The sequence below is a fragment of the Aegilops tauschii genome, chromosome 7, assembly GCF_002575655.3.
Source record: "Aegilops tauschii subsp. strangulata cultivar AL8/78 chromosome 7, Aet v6.0, whole genome shotgun sequence".
NCBI lineage: Eukaryota > Viridiplantae > Streptophyta > Magnoliopsida > Poales > Poaceae > Aegilops > Aegilops tauschii.
Window position 1 is genome coordinate 169,157,925 of NC_053041.3, and position 20,083 is coordinate 169,178,007.

The following is a 20,083-nucleotide window of genomic DNA, read 5'->3' on the forward strand; positions in this document are numbered from 1 at the left end:
AGATGTGTACGTGTTGATTCCACCCTAACCTTTCCGAAGCGGAGCCCTTCTTAATAGTACGGCTTTCCTACGACTCAAATCCACCGAAAAGAAACGTAGAGAACAACCGTCTTTGATAGGCTCCGAGGGGCACCGAATCGTCTTGTGCCTAGACATGAGATATCTAAAATGCTCAATGCACACGATTAATCCGCAAAAGCACTGTCATCAATCACCAAAACCACTTAGGGAGAAATATGCCCTTATAGCCATGCTTTTTATGCCCCCATCGTTGCCAGATGGAGGCATCACACGGATGGATGAGACATAGCCTGACCATGAATTACACTAGTGGGACCTATAGATACCTTTGCCTTCCTTTGCTTTACCGAACACATCTTTTCAATTTTCCTACGGGCTCCTAATCCAGAGTTTAACCAGGCTATTCCCAGGGGTTCCTCTGTTTTCTAGCTTCCCACGGGGGAAATACACTTTGGTTCCTGGTTGTATATACACCCTATATGAAGATTTTTTTAATAATTAAACAAAAAGTCAAAATAGTTCAAAAGTATTTTTAGATTAAACTTGATTTTGTTTTGCACTAGTACATAAATTTCACGAAAAAATTGACTTCATTATAAAAGACAAGTTTTATTTGCTATTATAAGTCAATATTCACACTATTTTGACCGAAAATTTGTCTTTTTTGAAAAAAAGTCAAAGGGTGATTTTATTTTTGTGAAAATTTTCTCACAAGTATAATAGAATGTCAAGTTTATTTCAAAAATATTTTCAGATTTTTGACTTTTTGTTGAATTGCTAATTTAATTTTTCATATAGGGTGTATATACACCTAGGAACCAAACGTTCCCGTCCCTTCCCATAGTTTTTATCAACCTTTGCACCAAATGGAGCCTGAATTTGGCGCCGGAAGCTAATAACACGTTGGGCTCGATTTGAACTTTCAGAAAGAAAAAGGTTGGGCTCATTTGGAGCCGCATGGAGTGAAAAGGCCCATTTCCCTCATGGAGTGAGAAGGCCCGTGGAATTCCTTCCTGAGTTTGCTTTCACCTTCACGAATCTCTCTCGCACCAACCGGCGGCTCGTTTCCTCACCCCCGCCGCCGCGCCGCCATGCTCCGGCTTCAGCGCTGCGTCCTCACCCAGCTCCTCTCGTCTCGGTCCGCCTCTCCCGTCTCCCATCTCCGCCGCCTCATCTCTGCCGCCGCGCCGGTCGTCTCCCCGAACCCTAGCTTCGCGGTGGAGAACTACCTCGTCGACACCTGCGGCCTCACCGGGGCCCAGGCACTCAAGGCCTCCGCCAAGCTCAACCACCTCAGGTCCCCCTCTAATCCCGACGCCGTCCTCGCCTTCCTCGCCGGCCTCGGCCTCTCCAGCGCTCACGTCGCCGCCCTCGTCGCCAAGGACCCCAAGTTCCTCTGCGCCGGCGTGGAGAGGACCCTAGCCCCCGTCGTCGTCGGGCTCACCGGCCTCGGTCTCTCGCGTCCTGAGATCGCGCGCCTCGTCTCGCTCGGCGGCGCCCAGTTCCGTTGCAGATCCATCGTCTCCAGCCTACAATACTACCTGCACCTCTTCGGCTCCGCCGAGAAGCTCTTCCGGGCGCTCAAGTATGGCTCCTGCCTTCTCTCGTCCGACCTTGAGCTTGTGATCAAGCCCAACGTCGCGTTCCTGGAGGAGTGCGGGCTCGATCCTTGCGATATTGCCAAGCTGTGCACCTGCGCGCCATGGTTGCTTAGCACCAACCTGGAGCGTCTCCAGGCAATGGTTGCATGTGCTGAAGGTATAGGCGTGCCTCGGGGTTCCGGGATGTTCAGGCAAGCACTGCAGGTCGCATTCTACGGCGAGGAGAAGATCACAGCCAAAGTGGACCACTTGAAGAACATGTTCAGGTGGTCGGATGCTGAGGTGCGCATTGCTGTTTGCAAAGCTCCAATGGTGCTGACGTTGTCCAAGGACCTGCTGCAGAGGAAGTCCGGGTTCCTGGTCTCTGAAGTTGGGTTGGAACCGGCATACGTGGCTCATCGGTTGACATTGCTCACTTACAGCCTAGAGGGCCGGCTAAGGCCCCGGTACTATGCTGTAAAGTTTCTTAAGGAAAATGGATTGCTAGATCATGGACGAGACTACTATGCTGCAGTCGTGCTGCGCGAGAAGGTATTCATGGAGAAGTTCATATGCCCTCACAAGAAAGCTGCACCGCAGCTCGCCAAAGACTATGCAGCAGCTTGCAGAGGGGAAGTGCCGGCTAGATTCAGATTTACATGAACAAGACCAGTATGAAATTTCGTGACATTTTCACTCTTTGTGTGAGATTCAAGACAAACATGCAACACATGTGGTGGCTACCATAAGCTAAGCTGGACTGTCGAAGACTCGAAGTAATTGTTCTTGAGGTATCTTTATACATTTACTTTATATAATGGTTGATTGATCTAGGCAGGGGTAATGGCTCCTGTGCAGTGTTCAGTTTTTCGGAACGAATTACCTTTGACTGACAAATACTCCCTCCTTGTCAGGCTTAATTCAGAAGTAGTCTTCTATCTATTGTCGGTACCTTGCCTTGATGTAGTAAGTTTATGAGATATTTGATATCCTGCAAGTATGGCACGTTTGATTGTTGCATCTGTGTATTTATTTATGAATCTGCAAAGAAGAGTGAAATACTTCTATCGTTCTTTTTTTGGGGCACACTACAAAACTTGTAGTATGATGGTGTGTAACTATGTAAAAATATTTCATGAAGTTATCATGATTAATCAATGAAGGGAAGTTGTACCTAGAGAACATTCTCTTTATCTTGCTAGCATGCATGGGTTGTTTTTCCAGCCAAGTGGATCTCCATAGTTTGATTGCTTCTGTTGAGCAAATGAACAATACTGCACTGATGGCACCCCCATCTTCAGATCTGGCTGTTAAGCGAATATGCATACTGCTTCACATTTTGGCTCAGTTTTTGAGTTTCACGTGAAGTGCGTTGGCTGAGCCGGCTACTGTTGTGCACAGGGTGACGGCGTGTCCTTGACGGTGGCGTGGATAACGAAGAGATCGCCGCCTACCTGGGGATGATCAGGAGACAACGCAGCAGCAGCAGCAGCAGAGGGGAAGCTGCAATAATCCTGCCCTGCGAACTCAGCAGCACATGTTCCCAGCCCTCTATATTTACACATACGCCTACTAAAATTTTATCAGCAACGATGTACTAGTATTGTTCTGTTTCCAGAGCAAACTCCCCAAGGTTTATTTAGATCAGCTGAGGAGGCTAATATACTGCCGAACTGCATATTTGGACAGTGATGGTCCATCATTCAGGGAAAAGTCAGACATCTGCAAGTTCATGATTGTGGACTTTACACAGAGAAGAGAGCCTGCCTACTATTCATACATGCAAATAATAACGCAGTGATGGAGCTACAAGTTAAGTCGTACCAGAGCTAAAAAACTGGGGTTTGAATGAACATGACAGGTATATGGTGCCACGGACAGGGAATTGGAGTCAGTTCAACTACATAGATAGCCAGAGAATGAGCAGCTATGACAAGATAGTGCAGATCTAACGAGACATTCTAGTTCCCAAAGAGCAGCAGCAAAGGGGAAGTTCCGCAGAAACAACGGAGAACCAGCTCAAATTTCCTGACAGTCAAGTGCGCCGCACACACACACGGTAACTACAGCAGCAGCCTTTGTTCCATGCCCAACATTGCTCTTGTACGCTCCATGGCCCTCTTCTCTTAATTGTGCACAATAAACATTTCCCTTCTTTTGTGGAGATCTTCATCCACATCCGTCTTCAATTTTACATTTTAACTGAAAATATTTTGGTCCTGCCACTTACTCATTGTAGTACAAAACACTAGCTCAACTTTAGAGTGGAACCAATTTGTGGACATCTTGATGCACAATTCATTTCAGCTCCACATTTTATTTCCATTCAACTATAATTTGCACAACATCGAGAATCAGTCCAGCCGTTCTCTTGTTTATATATATATGTACAGCACAGCACCCAGCCAGCATACCAGAAAAGGTAGGGGGGAAATAGGCTACTCTTTCAGAAATACCTGACCCCAAAAAAAAAATGCAAATTTTGATGCAACACAATATGATTATTCATTTCAGCGATTGGCGCACCTTCTACTCGCTGTCACCCATGTCCTTGTCTCCAACCAGATAGAGCTTCTGCCCGTCATTGACCATGTCCACATCCTGGACCGTCGCGCCATCCTGACAGAGCAAGCGCAGGCATGAGCTGGACAAACCCAGCTTCTCTTGGGCTGACCTGATGAGTTCATTGATAGTGTGAGGAATCCACAGCATCACCCCCTCCTTTCGCTTGGCATCAGTATCCCATGGATGGTAAGGGAACACGGAGCATCGTCGTGTATGCATCTTATCTGCCAACAGAAGTTCTTTTTGTCATAAATGAACAATGTGCACGTGATTTTCGCAGAGGTGCGAGCTTCTGTACTTGCCTCTCACTTCTTCGCCTCGTGTGGGGAACTTGGAGAGCTCGTCAGCTTTCGCCTGTTCAAGCAGCATTATAAGTGGCTTACTCCCGGACTTGTGTCCTTCATCCAGAGGAGTAGTACCGCGTCTGCATAATTGGCAATGTCAAGCTCAAACATGCCTTCAAAGTTACAAACTGAGTACTTCTTTAGCAAAAGTATTACACTCTAAGTGGTTTCAAGCTTGATGGCACAGATAAAAGATGAAGTATTGTTTGGTGGTACCTGTCTGTTGCAAGCACACTTGCGCCAGCGTCTACCAGCAACTTTGCCATAATATAAAAGCCCTCTGCAGCTGCTATATGGAGAGGAGTGCGGTGGTCGTAGTCTTTCGAGTCTGGATCCGAACCATAAGCTAGAGCCCCCCGAATGAAATCAGAGTCTCCCTTCGATACTGCTATGCAGAGATGGCTACCGGCATTCTCGAGGTTCAGCTTGGCTCCTTTGCTGAAGAGTAATGTGGCCACTCGTTCATGCCCCTGCTTCACCGCCTCTAGTAAGGGTGTGTTCCCAAATTTATCTGTTATCAAGCAAAGATTAAGTGCATAAAAATGTGTGATCACATAATAACTATACAAGTGTATATGCAAGAAGCTGGAAAATTGCTGCAGGGATGCATTTTGACGAGTGAGCATACCAGTCAGATTGATATCAGTCCCTTCATGGATAAGGAAGTGCACAACATCTTCATACCCTTTGGAAGCTGCAAGATGCTGCAACGAAGATGCTTGTTACATCAGGCATGCAATATTTATCATGGAGGGCGCAACATTTTGAATTAGATAAGAACCATATAACCAAGTCTTAGAATTCGTACCAAAGGAGACCGCCCATCGTAATCAGTGTTCTTTGGATTGGCTCCAGCTCGGATTAAGCCAGTCAACTGATGAAGGTCACCATAAAAAGCGGCATTATTCACTCTTAAGGTAAGCTCTTCCTCTTGCTTCCCTATGTGGAATGTGATATCTGATTCTACGTGTTTAACCCGTTTGCCATATTCGTTACTCTGCAGTCGGAAATAGCACATCAAGAAAAAAGATGCAGTATCCATGAATACTGGAATTTGATGAAATAATTAATGGTATGTTGGTGGTTTCTACTGTTTACCTCGGTAAGATTGCTCAAAAGTTTTCTTCCATCAGCAAAATAAATCTCCAATATGTGTGCAAAGGACTCCTTATCCAACCGTAAGAGCCTGCAAAGTTCGCAAACACGAACAGTGTAGGGCTGTGGAATGTTGCAGAGAATAGCAATTTCTCCAAAAGAATTCCCTTGCTCCAACATTAGAATAGTCTCTTGACCATCTTCGCCAATGCCAACACCTTCCTGAATGGAAGAATATATGTCGACTAAGATGGATAATAACTAGTAGTTGTAAGGTCAAGTTTCAGCTAAGCATGGCTGCACCCATTAGCTTGGGACACAATTTGTGGCATTAGAAATGTACCCGAAAAGAACAACTTAGTTGTGGTGCATGTACATTATGATACAGTGGTACTTAGAGAACTTCTGTCACAATCGACAGTACATTTATAAATACAAAGATAAACAGGTGGTGCGAAAAATATGTGAATACAACATTAATATCAAGAGTATATACAACGGCATAAGATATATATCACTGAAAATTTCTGGGTAATATATGTGTGGATTGTGTACACTCTGTAGCTATACCCCGTTAGTATTCATTGGAGTTCATGCTCTGAGATTTGCATCCCTGCTTAGAGAAGTCACACTCTTAGATATAAAAATGTGGAACCACCAGAAGGAATTTAACGATAACCAGTATATTACGGAAATGCACACAATAGTAAAAACATATGAAAACGAAAAGATTCGATAATTAACCAATTTGGTTTAGGCTTTGATCATTTTTTAAGGATTGGACTAACCAGTGCACCCTGACAGACGAAGTATAACTGGTCAACCGCACTCCCTTGCTCCAAAATAACTTCTTCTGGTAAGAAGAACTCCTCTTGCAGCCTAATCACCTGCAAGGAGGAAAGACGCATTAGAAAAATCTTGGGAATATCTTCAAATTTATACACCAGATCAACATGCATAATTTGTCAGAATGAAAATAGCACGCACAATCTGTTGAAGGAATTCTTCCGAACATCCTTTGAACAATGGTGTCTTTTCAATGTATGGCATGTACAGTGTTTGCGAAATCTGCAAATACAAAATATATCATCAGTCAGAGACTCACAACAGACAAGAGCATATTTGATGTGCCGTGTTGAAGACACAAGACTTCCAACTGCAAGCTGACTATTGTAGAGAACTACATCACAGAAGAATGACAAGATCTCCAAATTATAACTGTCATCACCTTTGCACGAATAGAAACAGGAATATCCCGAAGTACAGAGGCTTCAGTGCAGCTGCTCTCATACTGCAACCTCAAATGTCCCTTGATCTGCTCTCTGATGTCCTTTCCAAGTCTATTTCTGTTCATATACCTGATAACTTCTTTCATTTTATCCCTGAATCGCTCGGTTGCCGAGCCTTTCACAATCATTGCAGTCATGTTACCGATAAGGTAAGCTCCAAGAACCATATCAAAGGAAACATAAATCATGACAAATATCATTTCCCTAACATTTACAGCATGAATGTCACCGTAACCTGCAGAGGAAAAAAGAATACCATATCATCAATTTAAAATACTAGGCCAAGTTTTTAAAAAGTAATCATGGAAAGAGAAACTATTTGTTGAAACATCAAACCAAAACTTACCAACAGTTGTCATGGTGACGACGGCAAAGTACATTGATGTAACATAACGCGTGGCAAGATCGATCTCCCTGAAATGGGAATAGCTATAGTCTCCTAGCTGCAAACTCCCGATCCACGTATACCCTTCCATTGATTCAGGAAGCGTTGTTGCCAGGTAATAGAAGATACAGGCTGCCGTGTGTGTACAATAGAGCTCCACAACTATGAGTTTCACTATTCTTGTGAACAGGTAATTCACACGGATGTCCTTTTCCAAATCCGTGAAGAATTCTCTGACCTTCAGCACTCGTGTTAAGCGAATCCACAGTAGGTATCTTAGTTCTTTATGCCCAGAAACCTGTATGCAGTTCATCATATGAAAACAAGAGCATACACAGGCTAACATTGAGACATTATAAATTGTGCGTTACCTTATAGATAGCATCCCATGGGAAGCAACCAAGGAGATCGAAAATGAAGCTTGATTTGCAATATCTGGGTGTATAGAGCACATAAATCATGCTTACGTCCACATTTGAGTTACCAAATAACATATTTCACAAAGTACAAGCTGGTGGAATTAATCGAAGGATATCAATGCCAATATAAGGTAATAATGCAGCGCAACTTCCAGTTATTCTTGTTGTACTGTTAAAGCATGGGGTAAGCGAATATTACCGGAGGGCAATAGAGGTTGGGTTGTATACGATGCGGTATGTGTCTGGGTCACGGTAGGCCACAAGAAACTTCAGGACAATATCAATAAGGAAGGCAACCTGACCAACTATGTCCAAGAAGAACAACTTCCTAGGGAGCCCCATGAAGAATGCAAATTCGAAGGGCGTAAGGAAAGAACTGTACACTGCCCAACCCACTATGAACCTAGTCCATGACCGGTACAACCTGCAGGACACAAATCAATTAATTAGCACACCAGTTATTCCTTTAACATGGCTTATGTCAAAAGAGTGGATTCTAGCATTTGTTTTAATATATGGATGAGCAGTCAGAGTACCAAGACAGCAACATTCTCGAAGGTTCCAACCTTACAAAACATTGAACTTTAATTTGTTAATTTACAGCCGTGTAATTTGTTGGCTGTGAAGTTTGATTTTGGTTGTCAAATTAGCAAGAGCCACACACACACACACAGCTTTTCTTAACTAGGTGAAAGTGAAGTCGCTAGCCCTCTGTTTAAGCATTGCTGCGCACAGCAGAGTTTATCTCCAACAAAATCTGCCACAATCACCAGGGGCAGGACTAAGAAGCAAAGTCATGCTGAATGTTTTACATTTTGATCTACTCTTCAGGGCCTACGCAACAGCTTAAATATTCCTCAAGAAAATTACGTTAACTACACCCAAATTAGCGGCTGCCAGCCTGGTAGTTTAGGCCCTCGAAGCCAGCAATCTAAACCGTCAGGTACCCAAATAAAATTTGGAGTGCAGAGCGACATCATAAAAAAACCCTCTGAACTGCAGTAGCCATACACCTGGTTGGCATTGTGGAGGCAAGTTACTGGTGTTAGCTTATTAGTTTAAGTTTAGTTGACATATCGTCGTAAGCAGATGGGGTTCTACCATTATATATTGTGTTGCTGCGTAACAGCTACATGAACATGCAGGTTGTTAGACCACATGTTCATCTGTTGATGTAACATGTCAAAAAGTATCCCAGGTTGGATGGCATATTAAAATACGTTGATGCTTGCTCATGAGAAAAAGAAAGTGGAGATGATGATAGACGTGGCGATTTCTGGCTTGTTTTGAGTATTTATTTATGTAGGAAAGAGAGAAGCAAACGGTGAACTGGTCGAGAACCAAGCATTGTGGCGATGTGTCTCACCAAGGTGTATTTTTCTTTCAGCAGTATGATGGATTGTTCCTCCAGTGCTAGGAGATGTACCTGTCCACAGCGAGGCGCTATTGGTTTCTTCAACCTTGATGTTCCAGGACTCCAATTTTGAGAAGCGCCGCGTGAATACGCCCGTGCATGTGTTCTTGGTATTTTGTTTAGAAGACAAAAACAATGAAATGGTCGAGGGCAGTAATATGCATATGCATGGGCGTGCAATCAGATCGAAGCTGTTCTCCCTTTTGTTTTAAAGACATTGTTCGATTTCATTATCTGTTCCATCTTCCACTGATCAACAAGGCAAGGCCAAGTCAGTATGTCACATGCTTCCACCCTCTATTTTTCTTGTAAAGGATGGTTAGCTTTTTTTTTTTTGAAAAATCATCATCCATTTTATCTGTTTTCCTGATTATATTTGTTTTGAGGGGAGATTATATTTCATATTGCAGTTAGCCATCACCCATCAGTAGAAGCATCATGTAAGCGCAGCTGCCTTGCAAACACTGCAGCTCTAACTCAGAAATTAACCACACCAAACTCAGGTTTCAGAAATGGCAACAGTGTGAAGTACGCTAGCAGTTTATTCAGTTTGTGCTTATTGCACTCGCTGCTAATACGTATGGCCGCAGAGGAAGGTGGACGTGTCTTTATGGCAGCGATACGATACGTACTTGTTGTCGGGGTGGATGACGAGGCCGCGGAGGAACCCGCCCTCGGCGTCGGCGTCGGCTCCCGGGATGCGGCTGAGGCGGCGGAGCGGGGGGAGGCGGCCCATGAGCTCCAGCCGGCTGTTCCGCGACGACGACTTCCACCGGTCGGGCTCCACGTCCACCTCGTACTCCTTCTCCGCGTCCTCCTCCCCCGCCGGCGGCCTCCTCGACCTCGCCCCCCTCACCATCGGCACGAGCTAGCACGGCCGCACGCCGCGGCGGCAACCGCCTCCCCACGCGCAGTGCGGCGGGCAGTGGCAGCCGAAAGGTGGCGGTGGTCGGTGGAGCTTGGATCCTGAAGTTGAGCTGGGTGCCGATGGCTCGAAGGAAAAAAAGTTGAGCTGGGAGGAGAAGGCTACTGGCTTTATAGTGGCGACGGTGAGACGTGGCACGGGCTGCCGAGGACACGACGGCCTCCCTCAGGTCGGCACGAGGCGCCTGACGTCAGTCGGCCAGAAGGGACTGCACAGCGACGGCGCTAGCTGCTTAGGCTTGAGGCGTCGCCATTCCGACCGGCCGCATCGGTTACGACTAGTGAGTGGCGACTACTGACCGATGAGCTCGATCGAGTTGTCCCTGCAGCACCGGCTAGTTTCAGTGGACGTTGGATAGAGTCATAGAGACCAGTCCAAATCGCTGGTATTATCACCGATTTCCTTGATCCGGATCTTTCATGCCCATCACCTCTGCTGTCAAGCACTGTCCAGAGGATTGTCCAAACGCGTGCTGCACAAAGCACATAGAGAGGAAGGGAAGGATTTTTATTTTTTTATTTTTATAAAGAGAGTCTCCTCTTCGATTTTCGTTACCAGAAATCACAAGTCTTACATACTACCAGACCGATTACAGATAACACTGCCGACGTACACCACATCAGCATATCCCACGACGCGCACTCCTGAAGACGATGTAAGGAGCCAGGCACCCCCGCACCCCCAACCCCTCCTCCTCAAGAATGCAACCTCCCAGCCCGCGAAAGGAAGTAGGTCTAGAGCACACACAGACGCAAAACATTCCGAGAAATCCCACAAACCGGGCTCTCCAGAACAAAGGAACAATCATCACAAAATATCTAACACATAGTCTAGATCTGAAAGACAAGTTCAACTAAAACAGGGAGAAAGGCGATAATGGAGCAGGAGCAAGACAGGGAATTGTTCCAAAGCCAGAACCAGCAAAAGGTCATGCAGCAGTGATTCCGTGCGTCACCCTCCACCCCATGGTTGCTCTGAAAATTTCTCCTGAAATCTGCTCAACTCTTCCTTACACCCTCCATCATTATTCTTCGTCTTTTTGGGTTATCTGCTAAATGAGCCAATCATGCAACATTTTAACCTTCACGTTAACATGTGTACAAGGGTCAATAACTACACGATTTCTCACTTTCCAAATGGGCCAGAAAACTGCTACGATCTCCACAGTCACCAGAGATTTTTCATTTTTATCCAACTGTTTCAGCCAGACCCAAACAGGTCTTGTATAGGGTCAGGTACCTGTTTCAAGTCAAAAGCGCATTTTCACCATGGAACATTTCAGAAACAAATGATCTACGCTCTCATTCTGCATACAGAAGGGGCAACTCTTATCTCCTGTCCTCCCTCTACGAAGCAAATTATCTCTAGTCAAAATGCTATTGCGCAAAACCAACCATAAAAAAACTTTCACCCTGGGTGGCATCTTAGTCTTCCACAGGAATTTTTGTGGGTATTTCGCCCCATTTTCAATCAGGAACCTGTAGTAGTATGATTTAACAGTGTAAATCCCCTTTTTATCTAGAGTCCAGAAAATTCTATCTCTGTCCCTATTCAAAATCACAGTTGAGCAAATTTCTTTGATGTGTATCCACAGTTCCAAAGAATCTCCATAAAGTGTTCTTCGAAAATGCTAGCTAACACGGGGGTTCTCTTGAGAGCACAGAAGAATTTCTCACACTTCCAAGTGGACTTTGTTTGGCACATTTCATTTCCATTTACATCTCATTTCCATCATCACAATCTGTACATCGTGGAGAAAGGGCTCGCCTTCTTTCTTATCTACCTGTGGGTACAACAATCGGCACGCGAAAAAAGCTCGCAAATCATGGGAGGCTAATCCTACACTACATAAATACCTGGTAGGAAAAAGAGATCAGCAAAATTTTGCTGGAAGAACATGACTATCCTTCTTATTCCGCTCCAAGGCGCGCCTTCTACTCGCTCTGCCCCACGCCGTCATCGCCTCCGACCAGATAGAGCTTCTGGCCATCATGGACCATGTCGACCTCCTGCACCCTCGCGCCGTCCTCGCCGAGCAGGCGCAGGCCTGAGCCGGACAGTCCCAGCTTCTCCTGTGCCGACCTGATGAGCCCGTCGATCGTGTGTGGAATCCACAGCGTCACCCCCTCTCTTCGCTCGGCGCCATCGTCCCATGGATGGCTGGGGAACACGGAGCATCGTCGTGGGTGCATTCTATCTGTGATCAGGAGAAATTTTGCAGAGTTCAGAAATGAACGTTGCGCAAGTGGTGGTTTGTCTGACAGAGGTCATGAGCTTCTGAACTTGCCTCTGACTTCTTCACCGCGGGCGGGGAACTTGGACAGCTCGTCGGCTTTCGCCTGCTCCAGCAGCATCATGAGCGGCTTGCTGCCCGACTTGCGCCCTTCGTCCAGCGGAGTAGTGCCCCACCTGCATACACATGGCACTGTCAAGCTCAAGCATACCTACAAAGTTGCAGACAGCAGAAATGGTGGTTTCAAGCTTGATGGTGGCCAGTACCTGTCAGTTGCGAACACGCTTGCGCCTGCGTCTACCAGCATCTTGGCCATCATGTACAGGCCATCTGCGGCGGCTATGTGGAGAGGACTGCGGTGGTCGTAGTCTTTCGAGTCTGGGTCAGCGCCGTAGGCCAGAGCCCTCCGAACGAAATCGGAGTCCCCCTTCGACACCGCCATGCAGAGGTGGCTGCCGGCGTTCTCGAGGTTCAGCTTGGCTCCTCTGCCGAAGAGCAGCGTGGCCACCCGGTCATGCCCCTGCTTCACTGCCTCCAGCAGTGGCGTGTTCCCAAATTTATCTGGTTTGGAAGTGCACAAAGATGTGAGGTCAGTCAGAGGGTTGCACACTACATGACATGCTGAAACCTGGAAATGACAGCAAAGATGGCATTAAACTGAGTGAGCATACTGCATACCGGCAAGATCGATATCAGCCCCTTCGTGGATGAGGAACTGCGCAACGTCTTCGTACCCTTTGGAAGCTGCAAGATGCTGTGAAGAAGATGAATGGTTACATGAGACATACATTAGTTAGCATATATAAGGTACAACATTCTTGATTCTAAGCAGTCCGTACCAAAGGAGATCGCCCATCGTAATCCGTGTTCTTTGGATCGGCTCCTGCTCGGATCAAACCCTTGAGCTGATTAAGGTCACCATAAAAGGCGGCACTATTTACTCTTAAGGTCAGCTCTGCCTCTTGCTTCCCTATGTGGAATGTGATATCTGATTCTATTTGTTTGACCCGACCGCCATATTCATTGTTCTGCAGTCAGAAGCAGGCAGGCAGCACATCAGTAAAAAAATAATCTATTGTCATGTAACTGATAAAGCAGTGGTTGTTATGATAATTGTTTGCTCTGCGTACATCTGTGAGATTGCTCAAAATTTTCCTTCCGTCGACGAAATAGATCTCCAGTATGTTTGTGAATGACTGCTTATCAAGCCGCAAGAGCCTGCAAAGTTCGCAAACACGAACACTGTATGGCTGTGGAATGTTGCAGAGGATAGCGATTTCTCCGAAAGAACTCTCGGGCTCCAACATCAAAATAGTCTCCTCTTGACCGTCTTCGCCGATGCCAACACCTTCCTGAACGGCATAGGAATTGTACAGTAAGTGCTAGTTTGGTCCAAAAGGAACTCCATAAGCAAACCTGTCTGGTTACTAAATGTATGCAAGAATTGGGCAACTATCACTAGGCCTGAACTCACCAGTGCACCATGACAGACAAAGTATATCTGATCAACTGCACTGCCTTGCTCCAAAATAACCTCTCCTGGTAGGAAGAACTCTTCTTGGAGTCTGATGACCTGCCATGAGCAAGAACACGTTAGAGAGATCTTCCCGATATTTTCAAACTATATTTTATACTCCCTCCGTCCCAAAATAAGTGTCTTGACCTTAGTACAACTTTTGTACCAAAGTTAGTATAAAGTTGAGACACTTAGTTTGGGACAGAGGGAGTACAATATATCAGCATACATAATTTTGGCTGAGAAAGGAATACTTACAATCTGTTGAATGAATTCTGCCGAGCAGCCTTTGAACAGTGGAGTGCTCTCAACATATGGCTTGTACAGTGTTTGAGAAATCTGCAGACACAATAACATTTACCATCAATCACTACAGAGAAGAACACAATTGATACTCCATGTAAAGATATAAATACTTGCGAAGCATTAGCATCAGAGCCTCAGAAGTTAGAACAATATCACAGAAGGATAGGAAGAGATCCAAAATATAGCTCATTACCTTTGCACGAATTGAAATAGGGATATCCTGAAGTACAGAAGCTTCAGTGTAGCTGCTCTCGTACTGCAACCTCAGATGCCCCTTGATCTGTTCCCTTATCTCTTTCCCAAGTTTATTTCTGTTCATATACCTAATGACTTCTTTCATTTTGTCCCTAAATCGCTCGGTTCTCGAGCCTTTGACAATAAGCGCAGTCATGTTACCAATGAGGTAAGCTCCAAGAATCATATCAAAGGAGACATAGATCATGACAAATATCATTTCCCTGACATTTACAGCATGAATGTCACCATAACCTGCAGGGGGAAAAGGTCTCAGCACTTCAGGATGCGGAACACATTCCAAGTTTCTGAAAACTTTGACGCATGAGACTTAAACTTACCAACAGTCGCCATGGTGACGATTGCAAAGTACAGTGAGGTGGTATAAAGCTTGATAAGATCAAGCTCCCTGAAATGATCATAGCTGTACTCTCCCAACTTCAAACTCCCTATCCATGTATTTCCTTCCATTGACTCGGGTAGAGTTGTGGCCAGGTAATAGAAGATACAGGCTGCTGTGTGCGTGCAGTAGAGCTCCACAACTATGAGTTTCACTATCCTTGTGAACAGATAATTCACGCGGATATCCTTCTCCAAATCCCTGAAGAATTCTATTACCTTCAGAGCTCGTGTTAAACGGATCCACAATAGGTATCTTACTTCTTCTTTACTGCCACAAGCCTGTTTTGTCAGTTCATAACATAAAACGTGAGCAGAAAAGGTCAACATGTCAACTAACCAGTGAAATTATAAATATTAGCAAAAGGGTAACCTTGTAGATAATATCCCATGGGAAGCAACCAAGGAGATCAAAAATGAAGCTTGATTTGCAATACCTGGATCAAGTGAGCAAGTAAATCAGAGGTTAGAAGTCACGTTTGAGTTATCGATGACATGTTCCAAAAAGTAGACTAAGCAAAAGCCCTACTATAATATTGCAAGAATAAAGTTAAATGTACAACATGCAAATGCCCTACTATAATATTGCAAGAATAAAGTTAAATGTAGAACATGCAAATGCCCTTCTGGAAAAGCATTTTCATTTCGAAAGGCCGTAGCCGATCTTTATTAAGAGAGAAGTAAAAGTTAAAGTACAACAAGGCAACACGGTAAGCACTTCCATTTCAGCAATATAAAAATAATTGAGAGGTCCAGCATATCATTCTTGAGATCCACCATTTTAATGATTCGGATGGTTTATAATAATGCAGGGCAATTTCCGGTTATTGTAGTTGCACTTTCAAGCATAACATGGGGAAATATTTACCGGAGGGCAATAGAGGTCGGATTGCGTACGATGCGGTACGTGTCGGGGTCGCGGTAGGCCACGAAAAACTTGAGAACAATATCAATGAGGAAGGCAATCTGCCCAACTATGTCCAAGACGAACAGTTTGTCGGGGAGGCCCCGGAAGAAGCCGAATTCAAAGGGCGTAAAGAAGGAACTGTACACCGCCCAAACCAGTATGAACTTGGTCCATAACAGATACAACCTGCAGGGACACAGATCAGTAAATGGACACCCTCCTGTTATTACCATAGTGAAATGTCCATTAACTGTGTGATTTGTTTAAACATGGATGAGCAAAAGATCGTACAAAACAGATTTTTTAGTTTATTTAACCATAGTTACTGACTGACAGTCGTACAATTTGCTCTCTGAAAAATATCAAGTTGATTGAGAGAGTGGCTACTGTAGAAGCCTAGAACCACATGCTATACTACACTGCCTTTGCAAATTAGGTCAAAAGCATTAATTAGGCCAAACGTGCCCTATGTTTGAGGATTGGTGCACACGGAGTTAACCAGTTGTCTTCGGTGAGATCACACGCATACTCCATGATGCCCACATGAGCATGTCAGGGGTGGGTGATGTGGCCATGAGTGGGTTCCTCCTGTGCTGTGCACCGATCCAACGGTACTCATACTAGTAAACTAAATGGGTCGATCGGAACCACTTGGCGCGAAATAAATTTAAATGACGGGTGCGTCTGTCATGGAGCCACACCTCATCTCCAGCAAGATCTGTTACACTAACATCCATTTTACTTTATAGTACATCATCTGAGGAAAAGAATTTGCAATTTTCATGTACTCGTAGTGCCATTTTACATAACCACAGAAAGTACACGCTCAGCTGTAATAATCTGTAGCCCTGCTGAACTTAAAATTTTAGTCAGCGCACAGTTACGACAAGTCGACACTTTCTCAAAAAAAAAAAAAAACAGTCGAGACATCCAGGAGGCAAGACATTGCAAATGTCTTACGGTATATGCTACTTCCTCTGTAAACAAATGTACTAAGACGTTTTATATACGAACTGGATGTCACCAATTCTGTCTGATTATGCAGGTCACCGCCAATCAGAAACTAACACTGTCCACATCATGCCCATGGATTAGCTGTCAAGAGATCCCACACATGGCAGAACTGATTGCTACTCTAGGCATATTCAGTTAAATATTTCCCCCGGGATAATGACTCCAGCTACCTCACCCCCCGGATTAGCGGCGCTAAACCAACCCGGTCATCCTGACGAGTTGTTTAGGCCGTTCAAACCATGGAACCAAGCCAAGTCAGCCAAGTAACGAAATGGGATTTGGGGAGCACGGCGTTGGCGAGAACCAGGCGGCCGCACACCTGGTTGGCGCGGAGGAGGAAGCTTGCTCGTGCAAGCTATATATAGCCTACTTGTCATGTTGTGATAAGCAGAGCAGAGAGCTCTGCACACTAGAATATAAGGCATGGTGATAATAGCTATACATATGCATGCACTTAATGTAAGGCAGTTCAAATCCTCTGCCACTGATGTGCAATGCCTAATAAATAAGAAAAAGAATATGTGTACGTACAAGTTTTCTGCTCTTCCTGCACGCTATGTTTAACAAATCCCAGGTTGAAAGCACGCAATGTTTTTCATGCTGCCTCTACGTGCGCAAAAGGAACCAAGGGAGAAAGAAAAGGAGGGGTAGAAAAACAAAAGTCACGAAGCAGTCTCTGGACTGTTTTGGGTACTACTACTACGTACTAGAGTCTAATCACGAGGTTAAAAAGCAGACAGTGAAAGGGGTCCAGAGTCTAGTATGCGTAGGGCCCGGCTCCTTCTTAAGATTGTTCATCCCGACGCTACCAGCTAGCTTCCTCCCTTCCTTTCAGATTCACGGGGCAACATTTCAACCTTTTTCTTGCTAGAAAACATTTTCTCCTTATATGTTCAAAATAAAAAACTACTCCCTCCAATCCAAAATAAGTGTCTTAGTTCAAAATCATGCTTTGCGCAACAACAAAAAAAGAGAGAGAAGAAGCTCATGCGACAGGAGTTCAGTAAAGCAAAAGCAATCTGTTGTCCCGGTTTCTACGGCCCTCAGGCACGATCCCGTGAACGCCGGCGTAGCTGTAGCTACACCTACATGCTATGCTACATGTGGCTGCCTGCCTGCCGACGAAGCAAGCTTGCCTGCTCACGGCGCACCCTGCTGGCGAGCTCATCAACAAACGACTGAATCGCGGCCAGGAACAATGCACGGACTGTTGAAAGGAACGGAAAATTTTGGATGGGGAGAAAGTAAAACCAGAAATCGCGAGGAAAACAATATGGCAAAACCATTTTTGCAGTTAAAGTAATATAGAATACTGTGTTTTTATAATATTTCTTTTGAGAAACTGCTTGTGTCTGTGATTATAGCAACAGCAAAACGACCGATCGAGCTTCCAGAACACGCCGGCGCGGCGGCCAGCGTGCGCGCGGAAGCGTCGAGAAGCCAGGAAGGAAAATGGAGAGAGCCGGGGAGGGAGGCGGGCGTGTGTTGCTGCTGCCACGTACTTGTTGTCGGGGAGGATGATGTGGTCGTGGAAGAACCCGTCCTCGCCGTCGACGGCGGGGCGGCGAGGGGGGCGCCGGCGGCGCGGGCCGAGCCGGAGGTCGGAGCCGAAGAGCGCCAGCCGGCTGTTCCGCGACGACTGCAGCCGGTCGTGCACCTCCTCCACCTCGTACTCCTTCTCCTCCTCGACCGCCTCCATCTCCGCCTCCTCCCCCACCCTCCTCTTCGACCCCAGCCTGCCCATCGCACCTCACGAGCTACCGCGCGCGCGCACGACTTCCCGGCGGAGACGGCGACGATGCCGGGCCAAGGCTGCGCTACGGTGGAAGCAAACAGAGGATGGTGGAGCTTCGGTACGTTTCGAAAGCCGAGCTGGGTGCGTGGGGCTGGACGGGAGGCGGGCTGAGGGAAGGCGGCGATGAACGGGCTTATTTATAGAGTGAACAGTGGCAGGCGGCAGCGGGAGGTGGAGGGGTCAAAACTTTATGACCGCGGTGGGCCGTCTGTGCGTGTGTTGCCACGGGCGGGCGACGGCCGCGGCCGGCGATTCCATCCATTCCCGGACGGGCAAGACCACCATGAAATGGCGAAAAAACAAACTAAAAATCTTTTCGGACGTGTAAAGTTTGCTGCTGGCTAGATGTCGGGAGTGAATACACTCACTGCTGGTCTCAAACTCTTTCTTAATTAAAGATGCGCTCCCCCTCGCGTCGCCTCCCCGGGCGGCGCCAGGGGCCCCGAAACCCTAGCGCCGCCAGCACCCTCTTGCCGCCTCCTCCTGCCGCCGCTGCCGCCGGCGTGGGCCGCGGTGGCGGCGGGCCCGGTGCCGAAGGTTTCTGGGCGGGTGGATGCGGCGGATCCCATCTGAGGCGGCGGGGGCGGCTCCTCTCGTGCGATCCAACGGCAGCGGCTGGGACGGCAAATCCGGGCTGTGCGGCGGGGGCCGGAGCACCATCGCCGGCGGAGCGGCGGCCCTGCATGGATGGCGGCGGTGGCAGCGTTCCATCTGGTGGGGTGGGCTGTCCTAGTCGTGATGGTGACGGCGGTCACTGCAGATCCAACGCCCCGTTTGGATCCGTCGCGTGGAGGCCTTCCGCCGACCGGCGGCGCGTGGAGGGACCGGTGAGGAGATGCCGGATCTCCGCCGGAGTACCGACGGCGACATACGTCCTTGTGGCGAGGTTCCGCTCGGTTCCAGCCAGCCGCGAGGTCGGGAAGACGTGGCTTCCGGTGAAAATCGCGCCTGACTGCGGTCTTGGCGGACGATGGCGGCGTCTCAGACGTCGTTCCCTTCTGGAGGCATCGTCGTTGCAGGTCACATCAACCTGATTGGGAAGCTCCGAGGGAAACCCTAGATCTGGGTCTACCGGATCGGACGATGACGGTGCCTTCGGTATCGTTCTCCCTCATGGGGGCATCGTTTTGGAGCAAGTGCTGGTTGGAGGGGACAAGAGGAGGAGCGGTGATTCATCTAGTCCATTGATGATGGCGGATCTCGGCGGCCTGGCGCGGTGGAGACTCGGCGCCTGATGTGCGGAGATGGACTCGCGCAGGAGGGTGACGCTGCCTGGCGTCGTGGTGGCGTCGGCGGCGGCTAGACCGGGCAAGGTTGATGCAGCAGTACAGCTCTGAAGATGGATTGGTGGCAGGTGGCTGCGGCGGCCTCATACCCGGCAGACGTCCTGCTTGAGAAGCGCGCCGGACTGGTGGGTGCCCATACCCGGCAGGCGTCCTGGTTGGGACCTCAAGTCTTAGATGTTAGGTTTGGCTGCGATGTCTGTTTAGTATTAGGCCCAGACTTTCAGCGCCCCTACATCAACTGGATAGGGATAGCGACAGATGTTGCTTAGTTGATGGCTTTAGGCTTATTGTTGTATGACTCTGTAAGATCTTGTGTCAATAATTAATAAAATGGCCGTATGCATCGTCCAGGTGCA

At 47.0% G+C, this 20,083-nt stretch overlaps 3 protein-coding genes across 7 annotated transcripts; 1 reads left to right on the forward strand and 2 right to left on the reverse strand.

The window, feature by feature from the left end:
* The first annotated feature begins 1,027 nt into the window (after positions 1–1,027).
* On the forward strand, positions 1,028–6,309 carry LOC109731550 (uncharacterized). Of its 3 annotated transcripts, XM_073505726.1 has the most exons (5): positions 1,029–2,392; positions 3,003–3,660; positions 4,116–4,352; positions 4,447–5,427; positions 5,514–6,309. In XM_073505726.1, the coding sequence occupies exon 1, from the start codon at positions 1,113–1,115 to the stop codon at positions 2,262–2,264; it is 1,152 nt and encodes a 383-aa protein (XP_073361827.1). In that variant the 5' UTR covers positions 1,029–1,112; the 3' UTR covers positions 2,265–2,392; positions 3,003–3,660; positions 4,116–4,352; positions 4,447–5,427; positions 5,514–6,309. The 3 variants fall into 3 exon arrangements, with proteins under 3 accessions (XP_073361826.1, XP_073361827.1, XP_020146317.1); XM_073505725.1 differs by having other exon boundaries at positions 1,028–2,392; positions 3,003–4,352; XM_020290728.4 differs by lacking the exons at positions 4,116–4,352; positions 4,447–5,427; positions 5,514–6,309 and adding an exon at positions 2,516–2,567 and having other exon boundaries at positions 3,003–3,332.
* LOC109731530 (potassium channel KOR1) lies at positions 3,894–10,346 on the reverse strand. 3 transcript variants are annotated; one of them, XM_020290711.3, is made up of 13 exons: positions 9,745–10,346; positions 7,898–8,122; positions 7,651–7,714; positions 7,241–7,577; positions 6,834–7,129; positions 6,593–6,673; positions 6,394–6,492; positions 5,609–5,827; positions 5,319–5,507; positions 5,139–5,214; positions 4,727–5,021; positions 4,469–4,590; positions 3,894–4,390 (listed from the first exon to the last, which is right to left on the reverse strand). In XM_020290711.3, exons 1-13 carry the CDS (start codon positions 9,969–9,971, stop codon positions 4,131–4,133), a joined length of 2,490 nt encoding a protein of 829 aa, XP_020146300.1. In that variant the 5' UTR covers positions 9,972–10,346; the 3' UTR covers positions 3,894–4,130. The 3 variants fall into 3 exon arrangements, with proteins under 3 accessions (XP_020146300.1, XP_020146293.1, XP_020146304.1); XM_020290704.4 differs by having other exon boundaries at positions 4,727–5,214; positions 9,745–10,186; XM_020290715.4 differs by lacking the exon at positions 7,898–8,122 and having other exon boundaries at positions 4,727–5,214; positions 9,745–10,185.
* Positions 10,347–11,705: 1,359 nt separating this feature from the next.
* LOC109731573 (potassium channel KOR1) lies at positions 11,706–18,604 on the reverse strand. Its single transcript, XM_020290751.4, has 13 exons — positions 18,149–18,604; positions 15,594–15,818; positions 15,099–15,162; positions 14,668–15,007; positions 14,286–14,581; positions 14,045–14,125; positions 13,745–13,843; positions 13,401–13,622; positions 13,110–13,298; positions 12,949–13,024; positions 12,537–12,831; positions 12,325–12,446; positions 11,706–12,234 (listed from the first exon to the last, which is right to left on the reverse strand). Exons 1-13 carry the CDS (start codon positions 18,388–18,390, stop codon positions 11,972–11,974), a joined length of 2,514 nt encoding a protein of 837 aa, XP_020146340.1. The 5' UTR covers positions 18,391–18,604; the 3' UTR covers positions 11,706–11,971.
* Between the last annotated feature and the right edge of the window lie 1,479 nt (positions 18,605–20,083).